This window comes from Cherax quadricarinatus, unplaced genomic scaffold (assembly GCF_038502225.1).
Source record: "Cherax quadricarinatus isolate ZL_2023a unplaced genomic scaffold, ASM3850222v1 Contig3832, whole genome shotgun sequence".
NCBI classification, from domain to species: domain Eukaryota; kingdom Metazoa; phylum Arthropoda; class Malacostraca; order Decapoda; family Parastacidae; genus Cherax; species Cherax quadricarinatus.
The window spans coordinates 26,434-36,327 of record NW_027198858.1 but is presented as its reverse complement, the minus strand read 5'-3'; the positions used below and the strand labels follow the sequence as shown (position 1 = coordinate 36,327).

The 9,894-nt window shown below is 40.9% G+C and overlaps 1 protein-coding gene across 1 annotated transcript; it reads right to left on the bottom strand.

The window, feature by feature from the left end:
* Positions 1-3,849: 3,849 nt before the first annotated feature.
* LOC138852086 (uncharacterized) lies at positions 3,850-6,789 on the bottom strand. Its single transcript, XM_070081728.1, has 2 exons — positions 4,183-6,789; positions 3,850-4,088 (listed from the first exon to the last, which is right to left on the bottom strand). The coding sequence occupies exon 1, from the start codon at positions 6,688-6,690 to the stop codon at positions 5,329-5,331; it is 1,362 nt and encodes a 453-aa protein (XP_069937829.1). The 5' UTR covers positions 6,691-6,789; the 3' UTR covers positions 3,850-4,088; positions 4,183-5,328.
* Positions 6,790-9,894: the final 3,105 nt, after the last annotated feature.

Here is a 9,894-nt window from a genome sequence, read left to right as displayed (position 1 = left end):
GTTTCAGAGAAGCTAACAACGACACGAGCACTGGGAACACAGACAGCTTCAGAGAAGCTAACATCACTCAGTGAACAGTCAACATGGCTGACGCTAAGTGTACATCACCGGGATAAAACAACAAGAAACACTGCAGCTTCAGTTAAAAAAAATCTTTTTTTCTACACAGGTAGAAAATTAAGTTGAGTGTCAGCGAGGGTGAACCTGAACTGCTGACTTAAGAGAAGATTTAGCCACAAGGTCTCCCACCATCACTCAGCCACTAGACACACCAATTCATTAATTAAATTTCTCATTAATTAATTACTTCGCTTTCCCTAAACACTGCAGGTAGGTAATAATATTTGAAGACTGTAATTTATTCGCTTAGTTGTAGACACGGAACTGGATGAAAGATAAGCTTTTCTGTTTCATGATTAGTGGAGGAGGATAAAATCTCCATTACTCATTTTCTTAGAGGACTTGCTGGCGTCACTACCCTGCCTTACTCTAAGGAAACATCCTCTCATTCCACCTGTTGCTGCGCTTTCAACATTGCATAACTCCTGATGACACACAGAAATGTGTGAAAGATCTCAAACGGAAGATTCCTAATCATACCCCGTGGGTTGTCGTCCATATATATATATATATATATATATATATATATATATATATATATATATATATATATATATATATATATATATATATATATATATGTGTGTGTGTGTGTGTGTGTGTGTGTGTGTGTGTGTGTGTGTGTGTGTGTGTGTGTGTGTGTGTGTGTGTGTGTGTGTGTGTGTGTGTGTATAGGGGAACAAAAGAGATTACAAAAGTTATAGGGGAATAAGTTTAATGAGTGTACCAGGTAAAGTGTAAGGTTGGGTTGCAGGTGAACAAGTAGGTCTTAGCACGTGTAGACCAAGTGCTTACATTGTTGCATATACAGTGGACCCCCGCTTAACGATCACCTCCAAATGCGACCAATTATGTAAGTGTATTTATGTAAGTGCGTTTGTACGTGTATGTTTGGGGGTCTGAAATGGACTAATCTACTTCACAATATTCCTTATGGGAAAAAATTCGGTCAGTACTGGCACCTGAACATACTACTGGAATGAAAAAAGTTCGTTAACCGAATTTGGTATGGAAGTTTTAGTCGCATTAATGGATCTGGAAAAGGTATATGATAGGGTAGATAGGGAAGCTATGTGGCAGATTTTACAAGAGTAAGGAACAGTTAGTAAGTTATTAAATGTAGTAAAGAGGTTTTATGAGGACAGTGCGGCTCAGGTTTGTGTGTAGGAGAGAGGGAGATTACTTTCCAGTAAAAGTAGGTCTTAAACAGTGATGTATAACGTAACTTGGCTATTTAACATATTTACTGTTGGGGCTGTGAAATAAGTAAATGCTATTGTGTTGGGGAGAAGATGGGATTAATTTATCGGGAATCAAATGCAAAATGGGATTTGGCACAGTTACTTTTTGTTGATGATATCTGCTTTTGGGAGATTCTAAAGAGAAGTTGCAGAGATTAGTGGACGAGTTTGAGAGGTTGTGTAAAGGAAGAAAGTTGAAAGTGAACATAGGTAAGTATAAGGTGGTGAAGGTACCAGCGAGTTAGTTAAAGGAAAACTGGATATCACATTAGAGGGAGGGAGTATGGAAGAAGTAAATGTGTACAGATATTTGTGAGTAGACTTGTTACATCATGAATGTTGTGTTGTAATGTGCCGTGATGTGTAGTTGTAGTACACTATGTTATGTTGTGTTATAGTGTGATGTGTGGGTGTTTGTGTGTACTATGCTCAATGATTATAAAAGTGTTGGTAACGTTCATTGTTAGTGAACGTGTTGTTCAGTAACTGCTGATGTTCAGTTAGTTACTAGTTGTTAAACTCACTAGTCGATAGTCACTTCACCTGTTGTGGTGTGTGTGTGTGTGTGTGTAAAAAATCATTATTTTCCGATCAGACGTTTAAACTTAGTTTCATACCCATCCATTGAGCAATAAAAAAATAATATTTACCTGTTAAATATAATTACAGTATGGAGTATAAATGATATTACATTTAGAATCAACGTTCCGGTGACATTAGGTCGGCCTGAATATGGAATATTACAACCAGATTGGACTATCTTCCATCAACACAGAGGAATGTGTTACCAGTTATGTACTCACCTGGTTGTGGTTGCATGGGTCGATTCACAGCTCCTGGCCCCGCAGTCACAGTTCATGGTCCCGCCAGGAGCTGTGTTTACCACTGTTTACCACTGTTTGTTATTGTCATTGTCAGCACCACTTAGAGCGCTGTGCTACCAGTGATGTGTTTACCACTGTTATTGTCACTGCCAACACTACTGAGAGAACTGAGCTAGCAGTGATGTGTTTACCACTGTTATTGTCACTGTCAGCCCCACTGAGAGCACTGTGCTGCCACTGATGTGTTTACCACTGTCAGTAGTGTAATTTGGTCGATCTAGGAACACTGGCGGATAATGACCATGGAAAATGAGATAATGATGGGGTCTGTATGACCTTAGGGCTAACAGGGTAATTGTTTAATATGATTAATCATGCCCCAAGGGGATAGAGAGACTTATTCCTATACATTAATAAGTAGGTACATAAAGTAGAACAAAGGATTCGGGTGTGCAGGTGGCAGATTCCAGGATAATGAGTGTGGAAAAGAATGTGATAATGGGTGGTCTGCATAAGCACAGGTGCTGTCAGGGGGTACAAGTTTAATATGTTTAATCATCCCCCCAGGGGATAGAGAGAGGCTTATTTCTGTGTAATTACTAAGTATAAGAAGGTAGGTAATGATCACTTCTGACACCCCAAACTCAATCACTCTGATAGATGGGAGAGGCAGTACAAAAAAGGATTCAGGTGAGCAGGTGGGCAGATTCCGGGATAATGAGTGTGGAAAAAGAATGTGATAATGGGTGGTCTTCATAAGCACAGGTGCTGTCAGGGGTACAAGATTTAATATGTTTAAACATCCCCCAAGGGGATAGAGAGAGAGGCTTATTTCTGTGTAATTACTAAGTATAAGAAGGTAGGTAATGATCACTTCTGACTCCCCAAACTCAATCACTCTGATAGATGGGAGAGGCAGTACAAAGGATTCAGGTGACTGGGTACAAGCTTACCATCTCCGAGGGAGCCCCCCCCCCCTTCCCGGGGCTGCGACTCACTGACGCGACTGTTGCTACTTCACAACAACAACACTGCTGGGTTTAAAGAACGCGGCAATGGATGGGCAGCTGGTCCCCCGAGGGAGTGTTGCTCGCCCGTCCGTACCTCAGCAAAAAAAAAAAAAAAAAAAGGTTCTTCCGGGTACTACGGTAGTGTTTATTCTTGCCAGCTGCTAGATCTTTCCAGGTGGGGGAGGCTTAAAGCAGTGAGAAAAGGTCATCTAGGGAAGACCTTTGTGCTGATAGAGCTCTTATAGGAACTTTGTCATATACATTTTCCTCTTACCCACTCTCAGATGGGGAGAGGCTTAAGTGGTGCGATATTGTTTATATATATATATATATGTTTAGACTAGAGAAGATAGTAATATATAGTTATATGTAAATAAAAATCAGAGTTTGTCAATATTTTTATTAATTCACATACAAAAGGGCAAAAAAGCTGTGCAAAGTTTTTTAGCGCGAGCAAAGGGGCGAAACTGTGCGAGTTTTACTGGTTAGACTGAATGACTGCGCTCCTCCTGTTCACTTTCTGTAAGATTGATAACCTCCCGCTCGAAAATGATTTCCTTTTCAGGTACATCATCTGCCTTTACTCCACCTGCCGTCTTTACTCCACCTGCCGGCTTTACTCCATCTCCAGCATTTACTCTCACGTTGGGGGTTTTCCCTTCCTTCTCCGACTGACCGTCAGGGTGCGCTTCAAGGTCGCCAGTTTGTTCAGCACCTGCCGCGGCAGTGACCTCAACAGAGTCATCAGATTGAGCAGTATCGAGCGTAGAGAGGTCCACAACGAGGTCATCAGACTGACATGAGGGAAGGCTCTGCGTTTCATCGTTGTCGAGATCTGGTTCTTTCTTCATAGGCTCCTCTATATCAGATGAACTGATCCCATCTTCCACAGGCTGTAAGTCATAAAGAGAACATATTTATCACTTTCAAATAAAGGAGTGGGACTCGTCTCTAATCTACCAAAGGAGGGAACATAGAAAGACATACCCTTTCCTGAGGAAGTCTTTGTTTGCGTTTCCTGCTATCATCACAATGACACCGCTTTAGGAGTTTGAAGCCGGTGTGTTCCTTCCCTTCCAATCTACCAGCCGATAAAATCAAAACTTTACAAATTCTGACTGGCCCAGTGAAAACTGTTGAAGAAAAAAAAAAGGAGACTCAACTTTAAAATTATTATAAGTCTCTTGCGCTCGTTTTGTTTCGTTAATATTCAAAGAGAAGTATCCAATCTACCAGCCGATAAAATCAAAAACTTTACAAATTCTGACTGGTCCAGTGAAAACTGTTGAAAAAAGAGACTCAACTTTAAAAATTATTATAAGTCTCTTGCAGTCGTTTGTTTCGTTAATATTCAAAGAGAAGTTTTTAGCAAAATAAAATGTCTCGCTTACCAGAATCGAGAATGTCTGCTTCCTTCACCATGATGAGAGTAAAAGGCTATGGAGAGGTCAGCCTCTATCTTTTTGCGGGGAAGACAGCTTCAGCGGGCTCTTATATACAGCTCAGAGAGGGCCTTACCAGCCAGGAGGGGTATTTGGGGGATACTCTCGTCAGAGGTGACCTTCCCCACAGAGGGAAGCACAAAGATAACCTTGACTTAGGCAAAATGTTTTTTCACAAGGAGGTAACATTTTAAAATTCTCTCTAGCATATGCTATCACTAATCTGTCATTGATAAAAAGCGATTTTTCCGAGAAATTTTTTTTAAAAAAATATAAAGCTCTTTCTAATCCCACAAGGCTTGCTTTATGAATAAACATCATAACATATAGACCGCAAGTGAGTGAAAAATCACTTTGTGTTCTGCCAGATAAACGATATAAATATTTAATTTTATTTAGTTTTAAAAAATTTTTTAAATTTATGCCATAATTCTCTGGTTTTTTCCCGTAACTGTCAAAGAAGAAGGATAGACTATTTTTCTTGTCCAAGAGAAGAGAAAAAAAATGACCCATTACTTTTGAACTGTACGAAGGAAGAATATTACTTACAAGCACTATGGGCCTGTCTGAGGGATAGTCATCTAATCTTATTTGCTGTAGAGCGTCTATAGTGAAACAGCCAATATATGTGACTTTATTTCCTAGGGCGGGAATTAAACTATTATTTATTTCTGCGCAATTCATTTTTTATTTATGCTCGCACATCACAATGAACAGATCTATTCTGGTCGATGGATAAAACACCAGTGGTCTGAGCAAATAATAAAACTACCTTATTATGAGGGGCAGGCTTAGAGAACTGTAATTCAATTCTCAAGTTACCAGATTTTTCAATCGGGAGAGCGTCTTCCACTTGGCTGTCTGTTAAATTGAAAATATTGATGGTTCGCCCGGAGGCGAATGATTCATAGAGAATTAAATTTTCTTCCTCAATGCCCAGAGAGTTAATTGCCTCATAATATAATTTACTATAATGATGGGGGAAATCACTGCTTATGCGATAAACTGTATTATTATTAATACATACAGATAAACTGGCTAGATCCCCATGCTCAAAATATAGTCCATTCTCCTTATGTTTTCCTGCATAGGCTGTCATGGGCAAAATTACCATGAAAATTTTGGCGGGAATTACATGACCCCATGGCTGATCTATTAGGAGGCTCGTTTGATTGTGACCTAGCACATAATTTTTACTTAGAGTGCGATTAAAAGTATATATTATCGGCTTTGCGTCTAAGGCTAGAGACTTGTTCAAGGCCATATAAGCTGATGTATATGGGTATACTCTATTAAGCCATAATTTAGCGTAATTAATATGGAGCTGGTATGTGCTGGCATCATCGTCTGTTTTCAGAGTCCACGCTTGAGGGGATAATTCCAGCCTAATTTTTAAATCGATATTGTCAAGCAGATATTGGTCCAGAGTGGATATGTCCAGAGCCAAGGGAAAACACAGAGTTATGCCCTGTTCTTTATCATTCTTTGTCAGTATCTGTGGTTCTTTTGCCGATGTGCGGGCGAAATAGGCTGTATCGAACAATTTAGTTATACCTTCTCCTCCTTTAAAGTCGGGCAAGAGATACCCCAGTCGGGCGATACTCGGCAACTGGCTTCGTTTTACTGAGCTGCAGAGTTTAATGAATGACCAGTAATTAAAACTAGAATTTGATTCCGTTATTTGCTCGCCCAGGAAACACTGGACACTTTTAAATAACGTGTTGGAAAATCCATTGACCAGAGCGATATTGCTTGTTTCCCCTAGTGGACTTTGCCCATCGGCCTCTGTTAGAGTCACTCTAAATTCTATAACTATTTTGCCTAAATCTAGAAATGCTCCGGGAACTCCAGGAATTCTAAATTCTAGAAAATTATCTTTTAGTTTTTGAGAGAGAGGAAGGTTTACTGGTAGAGTATCAAAACTCTGAGTGCGAGCTATGGAACTCTCAACTTGTCTCAGTCTATGCGGTCGCGGGAATTGATTAATGACGCTGGAAGAATAATCATTTAACGGGACTTTGAGTCCACTGTTTTCAGCCCCGACACCCGCCATGGCTAATAAGCAACTGTTTATACGAGAGAGAATACATCCGTTTTATAAGCAACTCGGCTTCGTCGGCGTTTATTTAACTTGCATTTATTCAGCCGCCGCTTAGTCACCCTGCTTACTCTTCCACCCGTAATAACCTTCTTTGCGACACCTTTTAAAGCATCTATCCCGTGAGATTTAAGAGCAGCTTTCATGTCTGTTTTTCCAGACTGATAATCATCGAGCATTTTAGTTCCAAATTCTACTGCACTTGGCGCAGCCACTCTGAAAAGAAAAGGTAAAGCTCTTTTAGCTAGGCCCGCTAAAGCCGAAAAAAATCCCCCACCTCGGACTCTGTATGGCGCGTGAAAAGTTTGTATATCTCCCAGGCCACCCCCCACCTGGGAGGGTTTTAGGGAGAATAAACTCCGAAATTCCTGCTCAGAGGGCACTTGAAAGGGTACACGCATGTTTGGCGGTTAGAGAAACAATAACCATTTTTACGCTGAGTTGGTTCTATTTATTTATCGGTCTTACATGTAACACTACGGTAGTGGAATGACCGCTTTCAAAAGACAGATTACGACCAAACTGATCTGTCATTTTGATAGCTATTTTATCTAATTTAGTTACGCATAGAGGTTTGTACATCATAGGATGAGCACCTTTTGAATAACTCTCCTGAAAGGCGAAAGCATCCAGAATATTGACTAACTGACTACCGTATATTTGCGGTTCCACAATATCACTATATATTAAAACATAATCAACTCCGGCAGTGGGATCAGGTTTGAATGGGGCAATCTGCTTGGGGAAGGAGGTCCCCTCGGGCGCGTCACTACGAAATAAATAATATTTTTCAGCGCTGCTAAGCCCAAGCACCCGAGCTATTCTCGGTTTAAATTGAGCTTTAAATGAAGTGGCAGCATTGTTTTTTCCCGTAAAGGTTCGCGATCTCGTCGAAACTAAAACCCTCCCAATTCCGACATCATAATTGAGTATTTTCCCTTTCGGGAAATGTGCCGAATAATTATCTCTAAAGGCTTTTTTTAAATCTGCTGTTAGCTGTCGATTAATTTCTTCAATAATATGGCTGGCATCTGTCGATAACACATCATTTTTTGGTAGAAAGTGATGGACTATTTCTTCTGTACTTATTCCTGTTTCAGTAATGTGATTTTGTATAATGTCAATACCGCATTCGGCATCGTCTCTTGTTAGAACATTGAATTTTTTGGGATACAAAACATTAAGCAAGGCTATTTCGTAGTTCAAGGATGGATTTAAAGGCGTTGCAGTAATTATATTTTGAAAGGCCGAAGCTGTATTGTCGAAAATGTCAATATTTTCTAAACTGCTCAAATAGATATATTTCCCCGGACCCCCTCTGTCCATGTTGAGGGACAGAGACAGTATGAGGCAAATACAAAATATAGACCATTATATATATTTTTTAAAGGCTTAAAAAAAACTTTAGTTTGAAGAGTTTACATTTTTATTTTTTTATTAGTTACAGCATTTAGGAATAAAATATCCACATCATCGTGCTGTCGTTTGCGTTTTCCGCGTGAAGTGACCTCGACTCCATCAGGCATGTCCATTTCACGCATGCCACTGTCTCGTTTAGTTCCAATCCCACCGGCTGGTCCGACGTCAGCACCGTTGACACCGCCACTGCCGCTGCTGCTGTTGCCGCTGCCGCCACCGGCACTGCTGCCACCGCTGATGCTGCCAGTGCCTTGCTTCTCCACAGACAGCTGTAGTATTTCCCGTTCTAGAGCTTCGGGGGAGGCGCCGCGTTCAATTTCCACCTCATCTAGGATGATTTTAGGTACTGCCAAGTATGGGCTCACTGACGGTACGAGCAAGCATGTCTGAATTTCCCGTTTCAGTAATATGTCTTGAAATATGTTAATGAGAGGGAGATATTCAGTGTGCCATTCATCGGCCTGTTTTCTGCTCATGCCAATGTACTGGGGTAAAATTACCCGTTTGATGTTGCCATTGGCTATCACTGCCCGACCCAGGGACACCAGACATAATTTAAACCAAATTCGTCGATTCTGTTGCGTGTCCTTGCTCAAACCGCGTACATAATGCGTGTCGAGACTACGCTCTAATTGCTGTTGCGCAATTTCATTCTTTTCAAGACAAGGACCCGCTGAGAACTGACATATTAGTGCTGCAAGGTGGGGTCTTAAAAAATCCTCTGGCCTGTCATCAAGGGTGTTGGTGCATGGTGGGGGTGATTTTAGGACAATTTCCCCGGGTGTGCCCCGATCTGCGGCTATGGCACGGTTCACCAGGATTAGCGATTTTCGCTCAATTTTGGAAAAAGGATATTTTTCCCAGAGTGAAAGAGCCGGCTCGTAGGGGCGAGCAGAAGTAGCGTTGTGGGGATACACGATACAATCCCCATATTCCAGGAATTCTTCACCCGTTATTCCCCCGACAAGTACTGGAAATTTATATTCCATTCTCGTCAACAGTTGGGTTCCTTAGAGTCCTCGCTGAGGGAGTGAGACGGATAATGTTTATCGGCACGTCGGCGGCAGGGTTTAAATACCGCGCTGCTGTAGCCTCCCACTCCTGCGGGTGGGTTTGGTAGGGGTTTGGGGGACCTCTCTAGGTCGACATTCGCCTAAGGTGCTTATACAAGCTTTGGGCCCCTTCAAAAGCTTCTATCATATCCCGGAAATCATGCGTAGCATATTCTAAGCGTTTGATTTCAGCCGTCAGTTCTTTCTGATTAAAATTGTCATATAATTTTTCAATTTCATCAAAAGTCTTAGTAAATCTGGTCATGGGGCAATTGACTTTGAAGGATTCGTAGGTTTGCCATAAACTTTGTATCACACGAGCTTTGTAACACACTTGCTGATAAATCTTTCGTCTTGACGTTAATTGATGTAATAATATCGACAAACTGGGGTCCTTTTCTCCTTCTTCATTCAACGGGAGATTAATTCTCTCGGGATAATCAACTGATGGCTGGTCCATTTTTTTTTTTTATGAATAGCACTTCGAGAAGGAACTTCTTGTCTCTATCCTGACCCGGTATTTACTAAAGCGGGCAAAGCTCTTCTCTCGACTTTATGAAAGCTTAAATTTCAATAGGCTAGCCAGAGCGGCTTTTTTTCCGCGGTCTTTTTAACATAAAAACCGCCTAATAATTGTTTTCTCGCCTTGTGATTTTTTATAAATCTTGGCTCTAATCTAATAAGGCTC